This window comes from Daldinia loculata (assembly GCF_022478755.1).
Source record: "Daldinia loculata strain CBS 113971 unplaced genomic scaffold F4817scaffold_77, whole genome shotgun sequence".
Lineage (NCBI taxonomy): Eukaryota > Fungi > Ascomycota > Sordariomycetes > Xylariales > Hypoxylaceae > Daldinia > Daldinia loculata.
In genome coordinates, this window is record NW_026054931.1 from 25,651 (window position 1) to 51,360 (window position 25,710).

Here is a 25,710-nt window from a genome sequence, read left to right on the forward strand (position 1 = left end):
CGAGAAGGATATGATGAGACATGAGCAACATGGTAGAAGACAACGATGACACTTACATTGGTTCTTCTGTTTCGGGGACCAAGCGCTCCTCGGAAGCCGTAGGTCAATGGGGAGAATCTAGCGTTGACTCGACTACGACAGTTCTATATCCCCATAAGAAAACACGACCGACTCACGGACCGGGCGTACCAGGGACCGTCTCAAATCAACATATTTATGCTAATAGTGTAGATAACAACATCGGTGCGGAAATCTACGGGATTAATGGCTTCGGGGATGAAAGGCAGATACAACTGGAAATCGAGACTCGAGACAGTACCTTTTCCACAACATGCTCCACCGTACCTTGCGATGTTACCAAAGGTGATCTTGTCGTGATTGGGAAAAGCCTCGAGGTAGCCTCGTATGACACTTGCTTTGGAATGGTAGGTAAGACAGCCACGTTGAACAGACCATGCATTAACGAGAACGTCAGGTTATCCTTGAAGGTTTCCAACTTAAGGATAAATTTATCACGGGGAAAGAATCAAAAGACGTGAAACTTGAAGTAAGCGGTACTATGGTAATAGTTCGAGACGAGAATTCGAACTCGTATGGAGGGCTTCTCGATCAGATATCGGCCCAAATCTTGGTTAACCTGGTGAAGAGTTACGATGTGAAACTCAAAGCATCATTGAAAACCTCCAAAACCATCGAGGTACTTATATACGGGCAATTTGAACAAGGTGACGCAATCGGGAATATGCTCCTAGAGCAGGATTGCTTCCTTCAACAACCGGATTCGTATGATATCTTTCGACCATACCATAATCCCCAATGCTTTTCGTACTCCAAGAAAGAAGATAATCATTTTCAAGGAGACCCCGAAACGTCCCCATCGCGATATACCATTCTGGACAAAAGCGACAAAAGTAAAGCCACCGAGTTGCTAGACTGCGCGACTGGGCCCACCAACTTCAGGAGGGTACAAACCTCAAGGGTTATTACTACAGAACTAAAGCCGTAAGTATTCGAATATATTTGGAATAATGGCGTGAACTGAGAAGCAGCCAGGTATCAAAGTAAAGCGCTCGCTATGATGATGGAGAAGGAGTCGGGAGATATTCGTAATGCGGAGTTCCCTTCTGTTTGGGTTGAAAAGACTGATGCGACGTCTTCTTCCTTTAGGTTTGGAAGCTAACTAGCACCCGTTTGGCATGTTACTTATTCTGCACAGATTCTATAATACGGTGACTCAAAGACACGCTACCGGAGAGCCGAAGCTCTGCCTTGGCGGTCTTCTTGCAGATGTGAGAACTCACTCCGTAGCTTGTTGAGCTTTACTGATATACTTCAAGGAAATGGGGCTCGGAAAAACGCTTACGACCCTAGCCCTCATCGCAACATCTCTAAATAATGAAAACAGGAATGACCATTGTCAGGGGCCCTGTATAAATCTGATAGTTTGCCCCGTGTCAAGTAAGTACTAGCAGTTACAGCTCGTTAGACTGCTTTTACTAAAGTAGCCTAGCTATTACTTGTTGGCAAGGCCAGATAGAAAGGTATGCATCGCGCTGATAGTTGCTATCAACTCCGATCTAACTATATCAAAGACATTTTAAGAAAGGGTCCCTAAGCTATAGCATCTATCATGGGTCGTCGAGAGACAAGGTTGCCGCAACTCTCAAAAGAGTCGATATCGTCTTTACGACATATGAGACTCTCAGGGCCGAATTGCCAGGTGGAAATGCCTCGATTGGGCGGTCTGGGCTTCTCTATGGCATTGACTGGCATCGTGTTGTTCTCGATGAGGGTAAGCAGCGATTGCCACCACTAATTTTGTTTTACTGAAAGGCTTTATAGCACATATCGTGAGAAACCGTGCTTCAAAGATATTTCAGGCGGTGAGGATGCTCAAAGCCAAACATCGTTGGTGTTTGACGGGCACGCCTATCCAGAATCGCTTAGAGGACCTAGGTGCTCTTGTCGAATTTCTAAGGGTCGATCCGTTCAATGATCCCGATATATTTAAACACACATTCTTGGCCCCGATCTATAAAGAACAACAAGGTGGATGGGGGCGACTTAGGTCACTAATAAAATCAATCGCCCTCCGCCGAACGAAAGCAGCAGTTTACACCGATCTTAGTCTCCCTCCACGGAGAGATCTCATCCATTATGTTCACTTGAATGATGAAGAGCAAACACTCTACAACTTGGTCAAAAGGGGGTTCGCGCTAGCCATTGAGTCAGGAGGAGCAATCATGAATACATTTCAATTTATTCTCCGGCTTCGGCAGATTTGTAACCACGGTAGCGACTTGCTTCCTGGAGATCTGCAAGATTGGCTTAAAGATGCTACCTATCCTCAATCTCAGGGGTGCGAAATTTGTGGCAAGATTTTTGACCATGAAGACGAATCGTCTTATCATGTATTTTCATGTTTCCATCAGGTATGTCAGGTATGCCACCAAAGCAGCAGTGTCTACGATGATAGTAGTTATTTCACCTGCCCTCTGTGCAATGACACTACCATAGAGGGAGATGATAACATAAGATCGGCGAAAGGCTCTAAAATTCAACCACCGAGATATCACCCTTCATCAAAAGTGAAGGCTCTGCTGCAAAACCTGCAAAACGATCATACAGTAGCAATTGCATCTAACCAGCGACCAGCGAAGAGGTAAGCTACCTTCAAATATATTTCCAGTTTAACGGAGTTGACCAAACATAGCATCATATTCTCGACATGGACAGGCATGTTGGATCTTATTGGCAGAGCGCTATCGTTGAACTCTTTTACGTACCAAAGGCTTGATGGCAGTAAGAGTCTGGCGCAGAGACGCTATGCACTTGAAGAGTTCCGCACCAATCAGAAGTGCACTATATTGCTCGCTTCACTGGGAAGTGCTGCGGTCGGGTAGGCTACATATAAGAACTTGACCCCTATACAAATATATAATAGGTCTCGCGATTAACTAACTTACCGATAGACTTGATCTAACTATGGCTATCCGCGTGCACATAATGGAACCTGGATGGAATCCCTTGATAGAACAGCAAGCCATGGACCGCGTCTATCGTTTAGGACAAGAGAACGAAGTTATAACCACGCGCTATATTGTGTCTGGCTCGGATTCGGTCGAACAGGCAAGTCTGAAATGGACAAAGATGGACCTTGCTAATAGAGGCTACATAGTATATTCTACAAAGGCAGTCATGGAAGACGAATCTCATTGCCTCTTCCCTAGACGATTCTGCGGCTAACCGGGACGAGGCGAGAACCATACTACAGGTCAGTTATGGAAAAATATAGGAAATCTTCCGGGCTTTACAAGCAAGACTAACAGATGTAGGATATCAAATGTACAATTCTATCTAAGAGCGATTAAATTATCTTCTAGTTGGCGTCAATGCCTAACTAATACATGTATAATATAATATAGTCCAAAATAACAGAAGGGAGTTACATCCGCCCAAAATCAAATTATTACTTCCATTACTTCGTTAAACCCTCAGACCTTACGCTCGCTTTTTCCTTCCAGACGGGGTTATAGCAAGGTCCTCACCTGCCTGGATTCTGCGAACAACTTCTTTATCCAAAGCATTTCTCGATCGTCGCCATCTTTCTGCCCACCCCTTTCATGTGAAGATCTAGCCCTTCTACCGTTGCACCGTGCTTTAAAAGTAGCTTCACTAACTCGGCACCGTTTTCGTTTCCTATATAAATTGCGTGAAACAATAGGCTCCTTCCCTTCTTACTATGACTTTCTATAAGGTGGCTTGCATTCGGGTTACCTCCGTTTTCCAGACAGATCCTAACAGCAACAGCGCACCCACTCTCTACGGCTTGCCTAACACCTCGAACATATGCTTCGGGCCAAATGATGTGCTGTTTTATTTCGTTAAAACGCCCCATCGCTTCATCGGGGGTATATAAACCAATTCGAGGACTACTGAAGATCATTCCTGGTTCATCAATTTGCTCAGGGAACTCAACCTGACATTCGTGGATTAAACAAGTTATCAGTTTTGGATTCCAAGTTCTTAACGCATGAACGTATCCGGAAAGTTTCGGCTGTCTCGCGAGTGGTTTTCTGACGGACTCGAATGCATCTACCTCATATAAACTAGGTGAGGTTTCTGACATATTTAGTCCATGAGAGAGCAAGAGCTTGATGTTTGGGACGTTTTCTGCCTCTAATGCCGCTGTCAATGCCAACGGATATTTCGACAAATCGAGCCACGGCTGGTCAAGTAGACAGGAGAAAGTATTTGAGGAAGCTTTCGAGGAAGCTTCACATATAAGCCGGTCCCATGTATATTTCGAGAAAGTAGTTTCTTGTACTCCAATCAGCATCTCTTCGAATATTTGCCGCTGATCTAGTATCACTGCACTCCAAAGGATATTGAATAGATCATCTGACGGTTGAATGGGTAACGCGCCAGGGCCTGCGTGATTCCTCTCGAGGGTCCCTGAGGGATGTGCTGCGCGCGTGTGCCTATCAAACTCTGTTGCGTCATGGAAACCTATCTCTGAAAATAGACAGTTTTCCACAGGGCATTTGTGTGAGCGTTTGTGAATTTCCAAGTGTCGATCTCTGGCTTGTTTCGACTCAAATCCACTTTGGTATGCGTAGCAAAAATATTGATCACAATGATATATCTTCGTCCCGTAAAGATGATTTAGATGATCGCAACGACAGTCGGGTATATGGTTCGGCCCCTGACATATCATGCTTTCTATGGCTTGCCGAAGTCTTCGCCGAGCTAAGAAGATCTGGAGAGGATCGCTGATTGAGAAACCTATAATGTTTAGGGGATAATATTAGCATCGCTAATATAAGCTTTATACCATATCCTTACCATCTCGGTTAGTTAACCCAAGCCGGGCTTGTGTATGAGAGTACGCTACGGTTGAGAGAAAGACATGAAGCTCGGGTACATCGGCTAAATCCTTGAATGTGCGAATAAAACGGGTTGGGATATGGTCACTATTGGTGGGAGCGGTGCCTCGGACCTTGTGGAGTTGTCTTAGAGTTGTGACGAGAGAAATTTCTATATCTAGATCCCGACTCTGTAAGTATGTCTTAAGATGCTCTAGAAACGCCACCGACGTGTATTCAAACATAACATAATCGCCGCTCATAATTCGCCTCTGGATATCGTTCTGTACTTCCGGCCGAGAATAGAATAACGGATCCAACGACGAGAATGACAGGTACGTTGCGCAGAGTAGAGTGGCATTGAGATGTGCTTCAGTGAGGTTCAGGTAAATACCGCTTTGTTCGTGGAGAAGGTATCTAAATCAAATTAACAATCTTGTAAAGCAGGGACCTAAGATGTGACCCTTACTCTTTAGCGGAAAAGTGAACAAACCGAATAAACCCTCCATGAACCTCAATAATCGGACCGCATGCCCTACAAATATCGCGGAATTCCTTGCGCCCCTTGGTGAAATCAGGCTTTCCGGGCTCTACAGCTAGTATCTGTAGTATCTCCTCTTCTCTCAGGGGCCTTTGGGCGCAAGCTATCCATTGTAATATAGCACGCACAACATCACGGAGAGCCTGTGTAAGTCCACTCTTAATCCTATCAAGGAGGCGGCCATAACTATAAGACCATTAGCAGTCCGTGAGTGTCCGTGAAACTATGCCGAGTTCTTCCCACTTACGCTTGGTCTAGCCCATCTGGGAGACTTTCCATCTGCATCTCGATGTCGTAGAGAGTCCCCTGATCTTTCACCATCTGCAGGACTAATTTAGCGTAGATGAACATTCCTAGTATCTGTTAGTACTAAATATCATTTCGTCTCAAAGAGAAACTTTCCATCTGATTTCTCCGTAATGGTTTCTAATGCTTCTCTGATTCTGATGCACGTTTGATCGTCTGCTCCATATCTCTTCTTCTCATCAATAATGCAACTAGTAAGCCTACGAGTCTCTTCGAACTGATAAGTTTTTATACCAACTATTTACCCTGTAATTACCTCAGAAATAAGCTACCCCATCATATACTATTAGGTATATGCTGCGTTTAGATAGATAATAAGATTAGCTATGTATGTAGCAAACATATACCTTCAGTATCTCTTAGGGTGAGGAATAGGGGAAATAGGGGTAATAGGTACTTAGATACTTGGGTACTTGCGATAAGATAAGAGAAAAGAATATTGACTTTCCACTCTAACCATTAAATGCCCATAACGTGATTTATCCTATCGTGTTCTTCAACACTTATCATCTATATCATAGGATTAATGAGTGTAGCATGGTTGGGAGCAACGCGGCCACGCTCTCTGGCGCCGGTATTGGCCCGTCTTAGCCCTCCAACAGAAAACCTATCATGGTATACCCGCCGTTTCTCAGGGTCGCAGCGACGCCCGCTATCTTCCCGGCCTCTCCTCACACTCGCCATTGAGTCCTCATGCGATGACACGTGTGTCACATTGCTGGAGAAAGACCATGGCGCTGGCCGTGGAGCAGCGCGCCTCCTCTTCGACAAGAAGATCACGTCTGATAACCGGCAGTTTCGAGGCGTGCGCCCTATAACGGCTGTTGCGTCGCATACCCAACACCTTGCGGGGATGGTGAGGGAAGCTATGCGCGCGCTTCCTGACGCAGGTGTGATGGAAACGAGAGACGAGGCTACGAGCGGAGACGTAGTTTGGGTCGATGGTCGGCCGCGCAGGAAACCCGATTTTGTCACGGTCACACGCGGCCCGGGCATGATGTCGAACCTATCGACGGGTCTCAACACGGCTAAGGGACTCGCCGTCGCTTGGGGTGTACCGCTGCTAGCCGTTCACCATATGCAGGCGCACGCGCTGACGCCGCGACTAGTCAGCGCTCTCGAGGCTGGAAAGCGGAAAAGAGCGCAGAAGGAGGGGCAGACACAAATAGGAGAACAGGATAAACCGCCAAGTCGAGATCAAACCCCTGAGCAAGTCTTAACTCCAGCCTTCCCCTTCCTCTCCCTCCTAGTCTCAGGCGGCCACTCCCTCCTCGTCCTATCCCGCTCCCTCACCAACCACTCCATCCTCGCCGAAGCCCAAAACATCGCCATCGGGGACATGCTCGACAAATGCGCGCGAGACATCATCCCCGCCTCCGAACTCGCCGCCAGCAACGGCGTCATGTACGCCGCGCACCTCGAGCGCTTCGCTTTTCCAAACGGCCCGTCCGACTACGCGTACACCCCACCCCCCACACGCGCGGAAGAGATCAAGATCTATGATCCCGGGTTCGGCTGGAAATTAACTCCGCCGCTCTCCGAGTCGGTCGACATGTCGTTTGAGTTCGCGGGGCTGAACGGACAGGTCATCAAGGTTATGCTGGAGAACCCGGATATGGAGCTTGCGGAGCGCCGGCTTATTGCTCAGCATACGATGCGGCTTGCTTTTGAGCATTTGGCGAGCCGGTTATTGCTTGCGCTTTCTAAGAGCGGGGTAGCATATGAGGGGAAGGGGAAGGGGGAGGATAGTACGCTGCTGCGCGATGTCCGCACGCTTGTCGTGGCTGGTGGTGTTGCAAGTAATCGTTACCTGATGCATATTCTACGCGGGATATTGGATGTCCGTGGCTACAGCCATATCGAACTTGTATGCCCGCCGCTACCGCTATGCACTGATAATGGCGCCATGATAGCGTGGACCGGTATGGAGATGTACGAAGCAGGCTGGCGGAGCGAGCTAGACGTCCTTGCTATCAAGAAGTGGCCTCTTGATCCGAATTCTGAGGATGGTGGTATTCTAGGAGTCCCGGGTTGGAAGAATGTCGAAGAGACAAAATCATGATACCCCTTTAGAGAGAAGTTTACATATGATCGGGGGAAAGCGGACCATCTTGTACGAATACTATCTGTACTATATTGCATAGCATGGTATTATAGCATACACTGGAGTTAGGCTATCTAGGGAAAGCAATGCGAATCTAGTTGTAGAAAGGGGGCAGAAGGTCTTGACTCCTTAATTGTTGTACATTTACGCAGCGGACCCTAGGTAGTGACCCGGGGGAATTCGCTGAGATGGTTAGGTACCGAGATAGTCTATCAAGCTCTGTTTTGCACTTCCCCCCTTTCTCCCTTACGACATGCCAGCTGATGCTCCCTGATATCATCCAGCATGCCCTTCGTAATAATTCATCCCTAACCAAAACCTTGATTTAGTCCAGGGAGCTGGTAACGTTGGTAAACTCGCCCTTCTCTAACTTCGTCTTCCAGAATATCGGGTTCGTGTCGCTGAAGCCATGTTTGACCCAACCCTCTTCCTTGACGTGGTAAAGGTTAATGAAACCACCTGAGTACGCATCTCGGTGCGTAGCGGCCAGGATACTCCGGCGGCCTAGTTCTAGAGCGTCCTCCTCGCTCAAATCGTAGCGGTACTCCGCATCGAGTACACCGTAGGCGAATGTCTGACCGGAGCCAACACAGAATAGGTTTCCGGCAAGTCGGGTTCCGTCGGAGTCGATATAGTAGAGAGCGGGGCCCTCTTCCTTGGTGACACCGGCACACATGGTTCCCATAGACAGGCCCATGCCCTTGTATTGATAGACGAGGTTGGCGAGGATCTTGGAGGCTGCGGCGACGCTGATGCGGCGCTTGTGACGCAGCTCGTGTAGGCGGCACTGCATGCCTAGCCAGGCGAGCCAGTACTGGCAGTCGGCGGCACCACCGGCCATAGTGCCCAACAGGCAGTTGTTAATCTCGATGACCTTCTTGACGGTCTGCGAGGCGATCCAGTTGCCGGCCGTAGCTCGAGAATCTGTCGCTACGATGATACCGCCCTGGAATCGGAAAGCGAGGGTCGTTGTACCGTGAGCGATCTTGATAGGGCAGTCGGGGTTTGAGCGGTCGTCTGTTGCTGCGCGGAGCCATGCTGAGGGCTGGATTTTTTTCAAGATCGATTAGCTTTGTTTGCTTTTACTTTCGCTTTCTCTTCTCTCCTCCATTAAAAGCTAGGCATATTTATAGGATACCACTTACTTGGGCTACAGGCGGCATGGCGAATTTGAGAGATAGGCCCGGGGCGACATCGTTCTGGAGGTCTTCTTGCTCTTCGTCTGCGAAGGTCTCATTCTGGAAAGCAGTCGGGCGACTGTACCTGGCTACGAGGGTATCCATGGCCAATATCTAGACGAGGCAGTAGTATCCGGGACGGGTGCTAGATGTAATTAGAAAAGTCGAACTGATGTTGGTTTTGTTACAATCGGGATGGATGTGTAGAAGAGCGCAGGGCAGCGAAATGATTGACGTCTGGTCTAAAGCTCAAGGCAGCTGGCCTCACGCGTCGTTACTTTAGGTTAGGTACTTTAGGTACCTTCCAGTGCTCTTCCTAGATGGTCCAAGCTCCTACTGTAGGTACCTATGTACCTCTTTTCATCCCACATTCAATTAGATAATCGAACATTACATAATCTCATTCATCTTAGATACACGTACCGAGATACATACTGAAATACTGAAATAACCTTAGCATCTACAACTACGAGATCATTCCTCAATCTATCCAGTACCTAGGCCACAAGACTCTCATTTACATCAAATCCAATCATGAATTAAGAAATCTTTATAAAATAATCAACATAAGCAACACATCCATAAGTGACCCAAACCCGCACTTATACAAATTAACAATCAAAAACTTCAAAGGAATAATAATAAGATATGGCCGCGCTCACTACAATTGAATACAGGTTACAGCTATATACTCGTAGAGAAGATAGGGACGGCCGTTAGAATGAGATAAATGAAATGTATAGGCATCTATGTTAGCCAGGCGTGGACTGCCTGTCGTCTTTATACACCGTTTCGTGGCCACATTATGCCATGGTACACCGTTGGTGTGGTCAACTTTTTCTCTGTCGTCTCGAATAGATACTACTAGGTGTGGACTTTACTTCTAAATCTGTATCCTATCCCCCCATACCCATCTTTCACCGCCACTCCCCGGGCCATTATTTCCCATCCCGTCCGTAACTTAGTAATTTAGTACACGGAAGGTCCGCGAGACCCAGAATATCCATTCTGTTGCCCGTAGCTGTCACCATACCCGCCCCCTACGTTCGGTTGTTGCCCGGCAGGAGCCGCACTTCGGTCTTGACCTCTCATCGGTATGCTGGGCGTTAAGGGTCTGCTGGTGTACGAAAGGCTTAATGGTGAGTAGGTATCGGATGGCTCGACTGCGACGCCGATATATGGATCCGGTGAAGGGGAACGGCGGTCGAGCAGCTGCTTGGAGTCTGATACAGAATTGGTGTATGTAATGGTGATTCTAGTCTCATTGGTCTTTGAGCGATCCAGGAGTAGCGAGTTACGTGCGTCCAGAGGCGTCAAGGTGTCCATATCACGCTGGTATTGCTCTGTAATCTCTGTTAGAATGCTGTTCCTAGTTTCACGTTCTGGGGAAGGGTGGTATTGTTTAACTTACCCATCTCCTTTCTGCGCTTGCGGTGAGGGTTCGGCTTGAAGCAGGCTACAATCGCATTCCATGCGATGAGGATTGCGAGAGTTCCTGCAAGACCCGATTGGATGGCAATCAGGGCGACACCGGCAACTGTCTGCGTGGTTTGGGCGATGCCGAATTCTTCGACGAAGAGGAGAACGCAGACGATTGAAAGAACACGCACAACGGCAATAGCAATGTTGATGACATTACCAGATTTCCGCTCGAATGGTCTACTCCAGATCAACAAGGCTAACATTGACCCTTCGACGATTAAGAGACAAATCGACTGCGCCATACCATGACCATCGGTGGCGGCGAGGACGCAACCCTTAGCGAACATATAGACAATAACTGGTACGAAGATCCACCAGTAGTCTTTTTTATACGATTCGTAGAAGAGGGAGTACTTAACCCAGTGCTCCTTATCCTCGTAGAGGCCCGACGTGTCTCCCTCGCTGTTCTTGAGCTTATGCGCGATACTCCAGATCCTCCAGGAGAAGAAAGCTAGAATGGCAGTAAATAGGATAAGAGTAACAGCGGCAAGTGCCTGGGCTGCCCAGGAATCCCCATGTGTGAATTGGAACACACAATATAGAACCCAGATGCTGTAGAGAACCAGAATGAGGGACGTGATGGCACGAGCAATCGAACCCCAATAATGCTTGCGGAAGCCAGTCAAAGACTCGGGAAAGTGGCCATATAGGGACCAAGCCTCGAGGATAACCTTCACCAACAAGATACCGACAACAATAACAGCAACGACGATGGCGACAATCAATAAAAGCGTCATAAACGTGTTAGACTGTGGTACAGACAATTGCTGGACGTATCCTTGAATACCCGAGACAGCTGCACGGATCGTCGCTTCGGTACTTGACGGTGTTTCTGCGTCGGTGCCCGTTGCGCTAACCGACGCTTCGGCATCACGAATAGCAAGGTGAACCACTTCTGCCACGGAACGACCGAAGAGCGAACCCTTCCCGCTCGCGGTTGTGCCATCGGGGTAGACAAGAGTAGCGTTCTGAAGGAATTCAACACTGTCCCTGGTTAAGTTTCCACCCGTCATTCCTCGAAAGTTGTCGATAGAGACTTGCATTTGTCTCCATGGGATGATACCCGTTGAGAAACCGAAGTTCTTCGTGAAGCTACGGTAAACCTGTGGCGTCTGGACCGACATCATGCCGTTCATCGCGAAACCTTGGAAAATGCCGAACATCTCCATGAAACTCGGGCTCATAGTACCTCCAGCTCCGCCAGCCGCACCAGCTCCTCCCGCTGCACTGATAGCTCCAGCACCACCCAGCAACAGAGCTGCTCCCGCCACACCGGCGGCGATATACGAGACTGCGGGCACATCGGTCGTCTTGCCATTCGTTATTTGCGCCTGGATACAGGCAACTTCTTCTCCGCTATCTAAGGTCTTAAGCTTTAGCGTCGCCTGAGCTGCTATGTCAGGTACCTGGAAAGCAACAGCAGGAATGACACCAGCATACTGCGAAGGTATCGCCTGAGTACCTCTTGCAGTAAAGACACCGGCCGGAGCTGTTCTTCTGTTAGCATTATAACTTCGAAAAATAAAATAAAGTAAAATAAAATAAAAGATAAAAATAAGAAATCGACGAGGCTCGATAAGCATACCAGGACACAATGCATCGACGTATGTGGTCTCATTGCAAGGATTAAAGGCGTTTGTGTAAACATCTTGCCCGTACGCGCTCAGGGAGAGCCATGCCGTTACATTTTGCCGTTTGTCGCTCGTGCCTACAATATCGAAAGACACGATCTTGTCGGCATTATTATAAGAAATTTCTACTGTTTGGACCCTAATGCTGCTATTCTCCTCGCAATTGTTGAATCCGCTCGTCGTCAAAACATCGCTGCTCAGGACTCCGCTGGCAAGTGCCGTCGCCCATATGGCCGCTCGCCGGATATTCCACCTCGAATTCGATATCGCCATGCTGATCGGATTTTGTCTATATCGTAGAATAACCCAAGGAAATCGTGAGCCCACTGGGAAATGGAAACTGTTCGTTATCTATATGTATGTTGCCTGTGTAGACGCCTGCCCAGCTGTGTATAAAAAACAATCGCTAGATGCTGCCTGGTATACCACGGCGTAGATAGCCGTTTTGACGAGCCTATTAAAAATCTGTATCGCTTGCAAAAATGAACCGGATCGAAGAAAAGGCGTCCGTCCGGGGTATGGGATGACTGGTGATTTGTTGGATGGATAACCGTCTTAGGAGTTTAATGTAGTTACATAGAAATGATGTACGATAAACAGCACAATACCAAGGAGATGGTCTTGTTGCCTAAAGGAAAAGCATGCAAACAAAAGATGGCCAAGGATCAACCCGTGGCAAGAATAGAAAATCGGCAACAAGACGTTCTCCGAAGAAAGAGTGAAAGGATAGCAGGACCCAGGACCGTTCCTAGATATGGAAGACGAACGGGCCTGGGACGCGTTGTCAACGATGACGAGAAGGTTGACGATAGTATGTGAGAGAGAGTCGGCGTCGGCGCATATATGAAACGAGTTCTTACTTGGACCAGTAAACGAGTGTGGGTGAAAAACAATCACTAAAAGACAACTTTGAAAGCAGAAGGTTGTATAAGGCGCCAAAAAGGAAAGACTGTGGAAGGTCAAAGCAGGTTGGTTGGTGAGAGGAAGCCAAGCTTAGAAGATGGCAGATGCACCTCCGTCTAGAACCCCTGATGAGATCTCTGCTTGATGAAAAGAAGGGACCGTTGACTGGCTGCGCGTATACCCCCTGTCCAAGTTGAACATTCGAGGCCAATACCCCAGTCTAGCTACCCCTGTCGGAGCCATCGTCGTGGAGCCCGGCGCAAAAGGTGCGACAGGGGGTTTGAAGAGGCTAGGTCAAGATAATCCATATGAAACCCGACCTCCTTGGCAGATTATTGGATGCCCAGCAAGCTCCACGGCCGACTAAGCCGGATTTAGGAGCTTGATGTTCAGCCATCTTGGAATTTCGAAACATGGCGAGAAGAAATTGGTAAATGAGTAGCGCTGCGCTCTCTCAAACGACTGTCGTAATCTAGCAACCAGGCCGACGTGGCGGTCCGTCGACTACGCAAACATACATTTAGTTAGGTGTCTGTATAAAAAGCATGTATCTAGTATATAGTGGTTATCAAAAGGAAGCAAGAGATATTTGTGCATTAGTTTGTATGCAGAACATTAATAAAGTAAGTAATACGTACATATGTAAGTAGGTACATATGTAGGTAGGTAGGTACATATGTAGGTAGTGCTAGGTACCTAGGCATGATTATAGAGGGGCTCATTTACTCGACCAAGAACAAAGTAATTCCAGTTTGAGATTGAGACGAAGAATTTGGTTGGTCAAAAAAGGAAAAGCCAAGGGAGGAAATTAAAGTCATTGGCCAGAGAATTGCTTGTGAGAATGAACCGCCACCAGGGGGAGGTTGTCAGCGCAGGGGGGTTTTCAACTTCGGCTTCCAGAATTCCAAGCCACGTTCAAAACAGGGAGTTATTCTATTACATAGTGCTCAAAATACGATGTCTTACGTACGTAGTGCAAATAGTGCAATACGCATAAAGAAAGGGGAAAATACTCTTTCCAAGTTTTTATTCTTTTCTTCATCTTCGTCTCGGGGTTATGTATTCCGTATAAGTTGAGTCCAACACGAGAATGATCTACAATTATGTTTCCTTTCTTTAATTTTAGAATTAACTCACTCCGGGATCTTGATATACGTATAGGCTCATCTTATTATTGAACCCTTGCGATTTAATACATACCTAACCTAGTATGACGACGAACCGTCTATCCTGGACCTGGCCATATGGGAGGGACATGGATACCTATTGAGAACATAATTTAATGTTATTATGCAATGTCTTCAACACCAACACCGTGTCGCACGATCATGTCCGAAGGGAGCGTCAAAAGAATCCAACAGCCTACCACTTTATATATATTCTTAGAGCAACGCCTTCATATATTCGAGTCATTATTCCTTTAATATGTATCTGATCCTTTTACAACCTGCTCACTGCAAGAGGCGTCTTATGAAACGGCGCAGTTATTAAACTACTAGATTAAGGCTAGCTACACTAGTTAGCCGGACCGCTAGAGGCGCTATTACAGGAGTAGTGAATACATATAATAACTGCAATCCCCCACAGGAACCAACGTGGGTCCTAAATCAGACAGATTCAAGTTTAATCACTGTCATGTTTAAGCTTAAGTTTTCAGGATGGAAACATAATATCAGTCGACATATTGAAATTAATGTTACTATTATTTCTGAGTCGTCGTAACTCGAAAAGACAGACCTCCTGAAGCTAGCAAAGTTCTCATATATTTGAGACGCAAGGGAGAATCGTATCTTTCACGAATGAATACTCTGAGTACGGATTACGTATTTAGATAAAGTAGGTTGCGGCTGGTGGGTAAGCTATGAAATTGATAATAAGAATGGCTCGTAACATATGAGACCCGCCTGTCTAGATAATGTACAGAGGCCTCCAGCCTTCGCAAAAGTTTTTGACATACCAAAATCTTGAGCAAACCCATATTCAAAGGTATGAATCGAGGTATCTGAATTGTGAATGAAACGTCTATTGAAAATATAGAAGAAAACACGCCAAACCACCCGACCCCAATGACACGAAAGAAAAGAAAAGCGCTTCTCATCAGGTCAGACATTTGTGTGCAATTCCGCTGTCATATATCTTAAAAGGTTCATCAATAGTCCATCCATCCATCCATCATATCATATCGTACTGAACGACATCCGTAAATCTTTTCTAGCACTAGACGCAGCCCAAATAAAACAAGGACAACTTTCGTCCAACTATGCGTGTTCCACAAATATAAGATATAACGTAGGATGAGTGATAATCTAGAAAAGATAGTCTAGTAGCCATTTGGGCGACTAGACTTCAGCCAGAAGATGAAAATACATAAGTATTGCCCAAATAACGCCGTATAACGTCGTAAGTTTCGCATGGAATTTTTCGTAATACACCCAAGATCATCTTAGGGCATCTTACAAACTCCAGCTTGGGGGTATCCGCTATAAGGAGGCATTGTGAAGTATATTACAAAACAGGGATGGATTCATCATTCACGAGTTGTAAAAGTTGTTTTGGCCTTGATGAGGTGAGTGGTGATAAGGCGAAACGGAGCCTCCGTGGTTGGAATACTGCTCGGCCGGTTGGATATTACCAGCTGCAAGGTTGCTATAGCATAAAGACCCGGCAGGCTCTTGGATTCCTAGAGGGTTAAGGTCGAACTGAGGAAATGGTTCTAAACCTTCTTGCTGAGATTGTAAATTCACGTAGGCACTTGGAGGCTGGTCGTATGACGATATTGTGGTGACGGGTACCGTATGGTACGGAGGTTGGGGTGGTTGAGGGTTGTTATAATTGGGCATCATCATACTAGGCCCCGGATTGGGCGTCATTTCGTTATACGACCGTGCTATCGAGTGTGGGTTGTAGTAGTCACTTTGTAGGGGGTTTTGTACGGGCATCCGGACTACGTTATAATTGAAGTCGTCTTGGGAATACCCCGCCGGCCCTGTTAGCATTGGAACGGAAACCGGCGTGTTGCCGCTCTCTGGACTAAAGCTTGGAGGTTCCTGTTTTACTGGGGGTATTGGAAAACTAGGGCGCGGCTGGTCCTGTACGGGGCTGATGATTGTATCTGCGTCCAGTTCTTTCCTGGCGACGACTTCTAAGACGGGAAGGCTGAGGTGCTCCATATGTTTTGCTAAGTGAACCGTAAGTTTTTTCCAAGTCGGGAATGTCTTTCGACAGAACCGACAAGGCTCGTTAGATGGCTTATCTGACGTGTCAACATGGCACGACTCTACTCTCGACCACGTGCGGTCACCACCACCGGCCTTCTTGATGGCAGCTTTCGTCTTGATTTTTGGCTCTGCGAACTTATGCTCACGAACGAGATGCTGTAAGAAATTGTCACGTCTGTAGCAGATGTGTCGGCAGTCGTCAACGTCGCATGTCCACCACTCGAGATGACGATGACCTTCATTTTCATGACGGACCCAGTCTGCTTTTCTTTTGAACATCTTAGGATTGGGGCATTTCTCCCAGGTGCATGTGAACGGTTGAACATCCTCGTGGACGTGCTTGGTCCAGTCAGAAGGTTTCTGGAACTTTTTACTCGTGAAACACAGTTGGCACTCAAACTCTGCTGGGAGGGACGAAGTCGGAGGCATAGGGATACCTTGCGGGAAACTTTCCGAGCTAATACCGCCTTCGAGTGGCGTGGTGTCGCCGTCGGAAGAATCTGGTCGAGCCGATAGGGGGTCAAGACCTCGCTCGTTGCCTCTGCCATCTAAGGGAACAGCTGACCCACCAAGATCAATGCATTGTGTTCCACTATGACACTTTTGCTGTCGAACCTGATTTAGATGCTTGATTTTAGCGGTCTGAAGTTGCTTATAGCGTATAACCATCTGATGCGCAATACGGTCGGCTAGCCATCCATTCTCCCTCGGAAGACCAGGATTTTGATCAAATACATGTTCTCGGAAACCCGCGAAAGTTGGTTCGATGTGTTTCGATTTGTTCGACTCGGTCTTTATGTCCGCGTCGTCAAACCCTTCATCATCTTCATCTTCATCGTCGTCGTCATCCTGTTCTATTGTCGACCGCGTCCCCGCTAGTGCAGCAACTGGTGGACCACCTTGCTTTTTCAACATCTCCACGAGATTTGGGTGTGAGAAGTATTCCGGGTTAGAACTCTTCGGAAGCTCCGTCTTACTCCTCGGCCTCCTGAGAGTATTTTTGACGGAGGGTATACTGAGAGCTCCAAATGAACTCTTCGGCGAAGTCACCGATGCACTAATTGAACCGCTCCGAACGTGAGCTGTCCCGATTGAAGCGGCTCCTGTAGCCATTCCGAACAATGCGGTATTTAAACTAGGAGGCTGCTTCTTAGTAATCCCCCAACTAGAGGTACGCGGCGGCGGCGCCAACGTATCTTTAGACTCTCGACGTTCACGTTCTCCAACATCCTCTGGTGGCACTTCACTAGCATTGCTTCCTTTACGCTTCAATAACTGGCTGGTGCTAGGTTTCCGTACAAGGCTGGGAATTCTCTTCATGAAACTTGGCCGACGACTGTGTCCACTAATGGACAGTTTCTTGAAGAAATTTCCGCTGAGAATTTCCTCCATGTCCACGATGCTAGGTAGGCTTCGCCGGCGTGTCCCCCAGGTGGCTGCTCTCGAGACAATTGAGTCGGTATCCTGGCATTGCCGGTTAAACCTTTCGATAGCAGCTTGCGATGTTGCAGGCTGATACTGGGTGCCGGATTGAATAGCATGAATTGTCGGCGCATCCCCCCAGGTAGGGAACTGTCGCATCATATCAATATCAGTGTGCGTAATAGGCCCACCAGGTCCGTCGACATTAAAATACGTCTGATTATGAATGTACTTGTTCTCAGTTGTATCTCCTAGAGGAATTTCGGTGGAAGGTATATTATCATCTCCCGAACCCCGTCCGCCAGCAAGCCTTTCCAGACTATCCGGGACGTCGCTCGGGTTACCAGCCGATCGGGAGACCCATTCGAAAACCTCTTTATTCTTCTCTGCGCGTTCCCTTTGGGTGGCTTGCTGATTAGGACTTGGGGTCTCCTCGGAAGGACGGTTTCCTGGAGCAAGGCCTCGATATCCTCCGGCAGACTGTGGTAACCAGTTACCCTGTGCATCTCGTGACACTGTGGTCTCCTGGGTATTTTCGCCAGCCAAATCTCCGGCCAAGTTTTGTGAAACGTGCACAGTCTGAGGGCTTTCGGCGCCCGCGATAAAGGACCTCTCTACACCTTGTATTGGAGTTTCTGCATCCCGATTCCACATGGAAACGGTAACGCGGGGACTTTGGGTAGCCATAGCAAGCGTAGTTAGCGCAAGGCTATCATCACTCGAGAAACTACCGTCGTTGGTATCAGGTGTTAGCTGAGGCGCGGATTGATTCGAATCGATGGAGCTGGTAAAGGGCTGAACTTGATTTGCGAAATGCTGAGATTCAGTGGAATTCGCCAAGCCAGCACTGGCGTCTATACTACCACCGAAAGTTGCTGTCGATGGTACGGCAGGCGTCTGATGAGGACTCAGAGGATATATAGCATCTCTAGTGACACAGTTTTGGATGGGTATATGGGCTATGGGTTCCTGAATACCGTCGAACCCTTCGAGGAATTGAGGCAATGTATCCTGGGTGTCGTTGAAGTCAACCCCAAGAAATGGGTCATCAAATTCGCTACTAAACTCGCTCGGCTGGTAGAAGTCGGTAGAGACGGTGTCCGCGGGGGTGTTGAGATTAGCTATAGGGGAGGCGGAGTTACTATGAACGTGGGAGGAATACGGCGACAATAGATGAGACTCAACAGGCGTGACGGGGCACTTCTGGTTATGATTGTATTTGTAGTTGTAGCTATGGTGAGCGTCGCGGCGGGGTTGCTGTGTGCGATCATTGAGGTGATCGCGAAGGTCGAGCGACGCAGGCGAAACTGTGTATCCCGCACTCATGGTCATAGCTGGGATTAGGATATGTGGGCGATCCAAGGTTAGTATATATTAGGATAACGTATAATACTGGAACCGCGCAGCTCTTGATAGACGTCGTCAAGGGGAAACCATGTTCCTCCTATACTATAAGCAGCGGGCGCGACAATTGTGAAGATGGCTGAGCCAGAGCCTTGCGATCTCAATGCGACGAATGTCTTCAGGATCAACTATCTTTAGCTATTTCACGGGATAATTGACGATATACGGAAAAGAAAAGGTATGATATCTAGGATGACGGATCTAGTTCTCGATTGAATATCAAAAGACTTGATTTAGAAATTAGAAGAGGATCTAGTAGAGTCGTTGGTTACAATGCTGGGAGGGATGTTAAGTCGGCAAGCCGATACTGCGGCGGCGGCGCTTAAGGTGAGTGGAGTTGAACGGAAATCGGCGCCAAAATGGAAATACCCCCAGCTTAGCGCGACCTCTTTTCTCCGCCCAAGACAATCTGATCGAAACCTGTGCCGACGGATTTGCAAGGGGGCCGTGCAAAGTACAAGGGGAGCCAGGGGGGAGAGGGGGAGATGACAGAAACTGGTGATCGATGGCTTAAGAGTTTAGTATTTCAGTGGACGAGGGGAACTGTAGACTGGAGACTAGAGACAGAATACGGATAAAGGGGCAGAGAAGTTGAAAGATGGAGGATGAGGTGACCTGAGATGGGCAGTACACTTGTCTATGTCGATGGGCAAAGAGGTAGACAAGGCAATTTTCTCGCGAATCGATACATTGATGATAGGGCTCGCGCACTACTGCGGCTCCCCTTCGAAAGTATCTTGCGCCATTTGATTGGGTCCCTGTCCGTCACTTTGTCATCGCCAGCCCGTCGAGGCGTTCTGCCTATTGAGTGAGCAGGGGTTGTAAGGCACTCTTCGCTTCCTTCTCAGCCCCGAATAAGTCCAGGGCACCCCACTTGTGAGCCCACCATGTTGCATAGATGGCATATAGATGGCATAGATGTGTGTACACTCGACCAAACGAGATCGCAAGGCACTTCAGATGACAGGCGGGTACTATGCAGGTGAGGCTTGTTGTAAGTCAAACTGCAAAATGATGACATTTGCTGACCCGTACTGCCGTGACCAATTCATACATATGGCGGTGCTCTGAGGAGTTTGTGGCAGTAACTAAAACATACCAACTAAACCATACCGAGATCTAAGACGGGCCATTTCCCTCGAGATTCTAGGTTGGTAGACATGATGATAAACGTATACAGGTGCTACACGTCTAGAATGCGGGAGCCGAATCAAGATGCTATCCCCTGTTGCTCTAGCCGTATCGTGGATTCTGATTGGGGGGGAAAATCGGATATTCTCTAACTGCTGTCTCGATCCTCTCATTAGGAGAGACAGTGGTTAGTGAATGCTACTGTAGCACGAGCCGATATAAATATGGTCCGCTAGCTAAAACGCGAACTTCCACGGTTGGTGGTATAGCAGACATGTTCTTATCGCAATTATACCGTCTTAGTGGGCTTGGAGGAAATGGAAGAACTTCTTCGGGTTCCTTCAGCGTATATGGTCAATTGAATATGATTAATTGATGTCCCTGCCTCGATAGCCTGCAGTAGCGTGAAATCCATGGCGGTCTATTGAGTGTAGAATGCAGAGGGTATAGCACAGCCACGACTGCGCTGGCATATCTACCTAGAGGTAGAAAAGTGTGTAACAGGGTCAGGCAGAAGTGACCACAAAAATCATTGCCAGGGAGCCGTCTTCGACGTGTATGTAGAAGCGAGCATCACGGACGTGGGGACTGAGTTCATCAAGATTCCAAAGTCTTCGAAGTATAGTACTAGGTATGTACGGGATCTGGGACGTGGTTTGTGTCAAACGATAGAGATGTAACGATGCAAGCGCGTAAGTGTATAAGGAAACCAAGGAAACGGAATAAGCTGCCATGCTGGTATTAAGTCGGTGTTAAGTTACCTAAGTTAGTAATAAGCAAGTCTGCTCCCCAACAGTTAATGTTGAAGAACGGCACAGCGCCGGATCTGATGTTTTTAACCGCGCAACCGCGATGCAACACGGCCGTTTATAGAGAACTAATCTCTGCATCTTTAACTTGCGTGCTAAGTTTGCGGGTATCGCTGTGCCGCAAAGGTTGCATCATTTGCGTATCAAACCCGTTAGGATTTTGGTTTAAAATCCAACAAGTTCCAAATTCGAAAAGCAGCAAGCAAATAACCGGAAAGAGTCACGTGCTCGTTCTATGGCTTCCCGTAGTTCCCGTCCCAATCCGTACCTCTTGTGGAAATATGTATGGAGGTGGGGGGCTTACATAGGTACACTAGTACCCTCCCCCCTTCCCCCCGCAACAACACCATTCGCCATCCTTAGGCAAGTCTCAACCGCCTAACCTTTTTACGTGCCCTTCTCATGTACCATCGACGTCACATAACCACCATATCATAATGCGCGTTTATTAAGATAAAAATAAAGATAAATCCAAGTTATACTAGGAAATATGTTTCAGGTAAGTTGGCTCATTCCTCTTGCTACCTTAAGAGAGATGCATGCCTGTCTCCCAATATGCAGGAAGATATTCTTACTAGCATCGCCCTAAAATAACAATGTAATCCCACGCGACGCTTCCCCTAATATATCATTACCCTGATATATCATATCATTGCATGTACGTAACCAGTTAGGTATTGACTTGCCATGTTCTAGCCAAATCCAGAAGATCGTCTTCATCTTCGAATGCACCGCGCCCGTTCGGTCATTCTCACAACCCAAGAGTACGTCAAACACTCCTAAATCCCTTGAGTTGGGGCTCAACTCTACCCGCATAGATACCTTATACGGCAGGTCTCAGTATTATGTAGCTACTCACATTAGAAAACCCGACTGCGGGTATGAGCCTCACGTGTACTTTGTAGACGCCGGAAACTCATAACTAACTCGCAATTCTTCGCTCCGCACAGGCTGGTAGAGATCCGAGCTGCTCAGAGGACCTTTGAAGGGGCTTATATGCGGACCGCTCTCTCGCAGTTCAGCTTTGCTCTAATCATACTCAAGATCTTCACCTCGGAATTTTACGCCATAGGCGCTCTCTTCGCCGTTTATGGTGCGGCAGTCTTACTATGCTCCGTATATCGTCGGTACCAGGGTAACACGCAGTTTTTTACCTTGACCGCTAACGATGGCGAGGTGAAAAACAAGTTCCGCACCAGCGGTAATAGCGTCCTGCTCCTTACCTTTCTAAGTATCGGGGCTTATGTTGGTCTAATGGTTCTAACTTGGCAACTGGAAGGGTGAAGAATGATGACTAGAAACCTACAAAGTCTCAAAGCTCGAAACGGAACCCTGCATCATCTGCTGGCTATCATTTCCAATACGTTTCCAGGATTAGTAACGCCTCTTAAAGTAGATAGTCGCCGGTCTTTGGTCTTTTCGGTGGGAGTATGCTAGACCGAGGTGTTGTACAATGGTGTAGGTAACGTCAGCTTACGCAACTATTATGGTAGAGCACACGGCATATAAAATAATGGAGCATCCAGACGGGATATTTATTGTGCATCTAAGACATCATAGGCACGATGACGCCGAAGAGAGCTCGCGCTGTATTGCTGTGTAACGAGTAACGAGTAATCTCGCCAAACTCCCAGACATATCCAGGTTGTGTTACTGGTTATGGCCTTTACATCCCGGGCCAATGCCAGTTGTGTGGTAATAAATGTATATACAGTCGGATAATAATCTTTTGCGATGTTTGTAGGCGAAGTATGCTCTATTAATGTTCCATTTGGTATGTTTTGACATGACGATCCGTCTAATTGACATATTCACATTCAAGGCAAAATCCCGGCGAATGTTTCAAGCAGTTATCTAGGTACTGAGAGTTTTGATACTCCCAATTGAGTACATATATATATAGTAGGTAAGGGTCCAGGAAGCCAAATAACACACTCGCACTTTTATCACCAAGAGCCCAAAGAAAACAAAACGCTCCAGCCTCAGAAATACCCATCTCCCCCCATCCGAAAGCCGTTTTTGCGAGATCCGCCCTTCGCGAATTTTTCCAGTTGCCTAGGCCATACTATATATACCTAGGTAGGTAGGTAGCTAACGAAGAGGGGAGCAATCGACAAATAACAACAACGTTAGATATTAGAGCGAGACATGCTCTTTGGCATTCCGTAAAAAGGTAAAGCCTTCGCCCAGCCCTAGGCGCCTCCTCCGACCCTAGGATCCGTAACAAGCAGCTTACGAGTCACGCCAGTGAACTGAGTACATGCTCCGAGCCGGAAGTTATCAAAGGACAACCGGACGGGAAGCCGCATCGGTTACCGAGTACCCATTACCGGCAGCGCAAGGGTTGGCTGAGGCCTTATTGTGATGGCCTACCCTCCGTGTCCTGCTCAAACGCGAAAAGCCAATCGCTTCCCTCTGGTTCTTCCAGCTTCCCATATAAAAGATTCCTTTACCCATAACAGAAGATATGTTCTTCTTGTATCATATCCCTACATCAATTGGCATGTCCCAGCAAATTCCGTGGGTTAGCGAGAGAACGATATGCTTGCCCGGTAGTCCAATATGTCCTTCGAAAACAGCTGCGCTTCACCCGTGCGGAAAGTCGACAACGAAACATTAGTAGGTAATTTCTTTTCTATCGGCCAATTAATGCTTTAAACCGCCGTTTACGTATATCCAAGGATGGTGTGTATATTGCTTGGTTAGTTGAGGCCGATATGACAGTAGAATGAATTCTTCGATGAGTCCCCGTCAAAGGGTTAATTACCGTTGACTCGGTCACACATGGTGTATATCTGTCGATCCCACCGTGCTATGAATATGCCACATAGGTATCCTTGCACCGGAGCGAGACCCGTTGCTCAGCCCCTTTCCGATTCGCATATTTTCCTTTATATTCCCGTCCCTTTCCTCTTTTATCCAGGCATTCTTCACATTTCAAAATAGGAACTGTCGATTTCGTCCACCAACACACAAAAGGGAATTTTAAATGGTTTAGGTTATATGAGAAACTCAATTCCAGACGACGGCAGAATGCAATGCTGCGGTGGGAAATACGCGGCCAAAAGATTGCGAGTGGTCTGACACTCCGCACCATGCCCCGATCGAGTTCTAGTCATCGTTGGCTGTAGTAGACGCCTCCGATTTGAGAGGGGTCTTCGCTAGACGAGACATGTGCCCCGGCGGGATGGTCACGGTTCTCATACCATCCATCATAGTCTTCGTTGGGTCTAGAGTATTCGTATTGCTGCTGCCATACATCGTATGCTAGATGCGGCGTGGCACCAGCTGAAAGAGACCCCTGAGCGGCTAAGCTCGCTTCTGGCATGATGTTGGTCGCGATCGGTGATTGCACCCGATCGTATGGTCTTGTCGACGAAGAATCAAATTGTTCGGATTGGTGGCTGTTGAATGACATCGATCTCGCGCCCGATGGATACGGATGCCATGTGTCATCGGTATTCATTCTATTTATCCCGAGTGAATTGGCCGGCCATGTCGATAGTGATGGAGTCGTTGCGTGGGAGGTATATTGGGAGAATCCCGTAGTCTCGGGCACACCGTGGGGAAAACTCGTCCAAGGGGTGTTCGTGGCCCCCGACGTCGTCTCGGCGCCGGCATCCGCATCAGTCGACATCCAACCACTTGCCACTTGCCCATAGCTAAAGGACCGACTGCTAGGTGTAGTCGATGGAACTTCTCTACTTGTTAGCAAACGGCTTATAGCCGTAGGGCCTCAAAGAAAGATTCATATTACACATACTCCCAACAGAATAAGTCTCATCTTCACCAGTTTCTACTGGGTGTTGTCCTATATTTGGCACCGATGGTATTGCTGTAAGCTGGTGGTAGGCCGGATTCGATTGCCCTTCCACGATATGACCTATTGCCGTTGCGGGAGATGTGGTGGGTGACGCAGGGTTAGATCCAATTGAAACTCTTCTTGGCCGATGTGTCATCGTATGTGGTTGTGGTTGTGGATTTACTGCAGTATATACGCAGTCCTTTTTGAGATTGATGCAACTCTCACATCGGTTTAGGAGATCTTTTACCTCAGGCTTTTTACACCTGATCTTCCTTTTCCGGCAATGTCCTATACCGAATTGCACTTTAACACTCATACGAACCTTCCCTTGAGCTGGCCACTACTTGGCGCGATACCACTTACCACATGCGACCGTTGATCGATGGTAGCCGAGCCTATTCCTCCTTCTCTCGTTGGGATGATCAAGTAGGCCATGATCGGCTTCGTTTGCTCCCTGCGGTCTCAAGTTAGGAGTCGAGACGGGTCTTTTCAGCTTATATTTTTCAGATGGGGTTCTCTGTTGTATGGCAGGGAGGGGGGGAGGAGGATCTAGTTGCTCTGGGCTAATTGTAGAGAAGGTAGGGGAGGGGGTGAAAGCGGAGGTGTGGGCTAGGTTGGATGCTGATAAGTCTTACCTCTTGGGCGGAACTTGTCCGTGTTAGATGTCTACCCATGTAGGTAGCTTGTGGCGCATCCATCTCAGAGTCCTCGTGTGAGGACGCGGAATGACAAGACATAATACTTATCGTGAATCTGGACGGGCCGAGGATATGTTATATGCTTAAGTAGCTACGAACCCTTCAGATATATCTGTGCTGAAGAGATTATCGGCGGATACTTACCTTCAACGGGACTCTCCAACATGAGAAGCTAACGAGTAAGCCGCTTTGAGCAACCCTTCTCTTTGGATT

General features: G+C 47.6%; 8 protein-coding genes across 8 annotated transcripts; 3 read left to right on the forward strand and 5 right to left on the reverse strand.

Annotated features, from left to right (window-relative positions):
- Nucleotides 1-29: 29 nt before the first annotated feature.
- F4817DRAFT_361871 (SNF2 family N-terminal domain-containing protein) lies at nucleotides 30-3,295 on the forward strand (the record flags this gene model as incomplete). Its single annotated transcript, XM_049306460.1, has 11 exons — nucleotides 30-425; nucleotides 476-1,002; nucleotides 1,054-1,167; nucleotides 1,217-1,289; nucleotides 1,338-1,458; nucleotides 1,511-1,541; nucleotides 1,593-1,792; nucleotides 1,843-2,662; nucleotides 2,714-2,899; nucleotides 2,973-3,129; nucleotides 3,179-3,295. The coding sequence occupies 11 exons, from the start codon at nucleotides 30-32 to the stop codon at nucleotides 3,293-3,295; spliced, it is 2,742 nt and encodes a 913-aa protein (XP_049154640.1).
- A 279-nt stretch (nucleotides 3,296-3,574) lies between these two features.
- F4817DRAFT_320293 (uncharacterized protein) lies at nucleotides 3,575-5,757 on the reverse strand (the record flags this gene model as incomplete). Its single annotated transcript, XM_049301167.1, has 4 exons — nucleotides 3,575-4,785; nucleotides 4,846-5,282; nucleotides 5,335-5,592; nucleotides 5,654-5,757. The coding sequence occupies 4 exons, from the start codon at nucleotides 5,755-5,757 to the stop codon at nucleotides 3,575-3,577; spliced, it is 2,010 nt and encodes a 669-aa protein (XP_049154641.1).
- On the forward strand, nucleotides 5,679-7,958 carry F4817DRAFT_274317 (glycoprotease family protein). Its single transcript, XM_049299474.1, has 2 exons — nucleotides 5,679-5,755; nucleotides 5,805-7,958. Exon 2 carries the CDS (start codon nucleotides 6,239-6,241, stop codon nucleotides 7,772-7,774), a length of 1,536 nt encoding a protein of 511 aa, XP_049154642.1. The 5' UTR covers nucleotides 5,679-5,755; nucleotides 5,805-6,238; the 3' UTR covers nucleotides 7,775-7,958.
- F4817DRAFT_351439 (proteasome component PRE2) lies at nucleotides 7,433-9,246 on the reverse strand. The gene is made up of 2 exons (XM_049305078.1): nucleotides 8,962-9,246; nucleotides 7,433-8,861 (listed from the first exon to the last, which is right to left on the reverse strand). Exons 1-2 carry the CDS (start codon nucleotides 9,097-9,099, stop codon nucleotides 8,142-8,144), a joined length of 858 nt encoding a protein of 285 aa, XP_049154643.1. The 5' UTR covers nucleotides 9,100-9,246; the 3' UTR covers nucleotides 7,433-8,141.
- Nucleotides 9,247-9,814: 568 nt separating this feature from the next.
- On the reverse strand, nucleotides 9,815-12,534 carry F4817DRAFT_274330 (TRP-domain-containing protein). The gene is made up of 3 exons (XM_049299475.1): nucleotides 12,062-12,534; nucleotides 10,406-11,965; nucleotides 9,815-10,337 (listed from the first exon to the last, which is right to left on the reverse strand). Exons 1-3 carry the CDS (start codon nucleotides 12,378-12,380, stop codon nucleotides 9,964-9,966), a joined length of 2,253 nt encoding a protein of 750 aa, XP_049154644.1. The 5' UTR covers nucleotides 12,381-12,534; the 3' UTR covers nucleotides 9,815-9,963.
- A 2,288-nt stretch (nucleotides 12,535-14,822) lies between these two features.
- F4817DRAFT_274357 (uncharacterized protein) lies at nucleotides 14,823-19,155 on the reverse strand. Its single transcript, XM_049299476.1, has one exon. It carries the CDS (start codon nucleotides 18,980-18,982, stop codon nucleotides 15,542-15,544), a length of 3,441 nt encoding a protein of 1,146 aa, XP_049154645.1. The 5' UTR covers nucleotides 18,983-19,155; the 3' UTR covers nucleotides 14,823-15,541.
- A 2,040-nt stretch (nucleotides 19,156-21,195) lies between these two features.
- F4817DRAFT_351443 (uncharacterized protein) lies at nucleotides 21,196-22,743 on the forward strand. Its single transcript, XM_049305079.1, has 3 exons — nucleotides 21,196-21,493; nucleotides 21,691-21,758; nucleotides 21,945-22,743. The coding sequence occupies exons 1-3, from the start codon at nucleotides 21,485-21,487 to the stop codon at nucleotides 22,276-22,278; spliced, it is 411 nt and encodes a 136-aa protein (XP_049154646.1). The 5' UTR covers nucleotides 21,196-21,484; the 3' UTR covers nucleotides 22,279-22,743.
- A 1,281-nt stretch (nucleotides 22,744-24,024) lies between these two features.
- F4817DRAFT_274513 (uncharacterized protein) lies at nucleotides 24,025-25,238 on the reverse strand. The gene is made up of 2 exons (XM_049299478.1): nucleotides 24,758-25,238; nucleotides 24,025-24,693 (listed from the first exon to the last, which is right to left on the reverse strand). The coding sequence occupies exons 1-2, from the start codon at nucleotides 25,113-25,115 to the stop codon at nucleotides 24,110-24,112; spliced, it is 942 nt and encodes a 313-aa protein (XP_049154647.1). The 5' UTR covers nucleotides 25,116-25,238; the 3' UTR covers nucleotides 24,025-24,109.
- Between the last annotated feature and the right edge of the window lie 472 nt (nucleotides 25,239-25,710).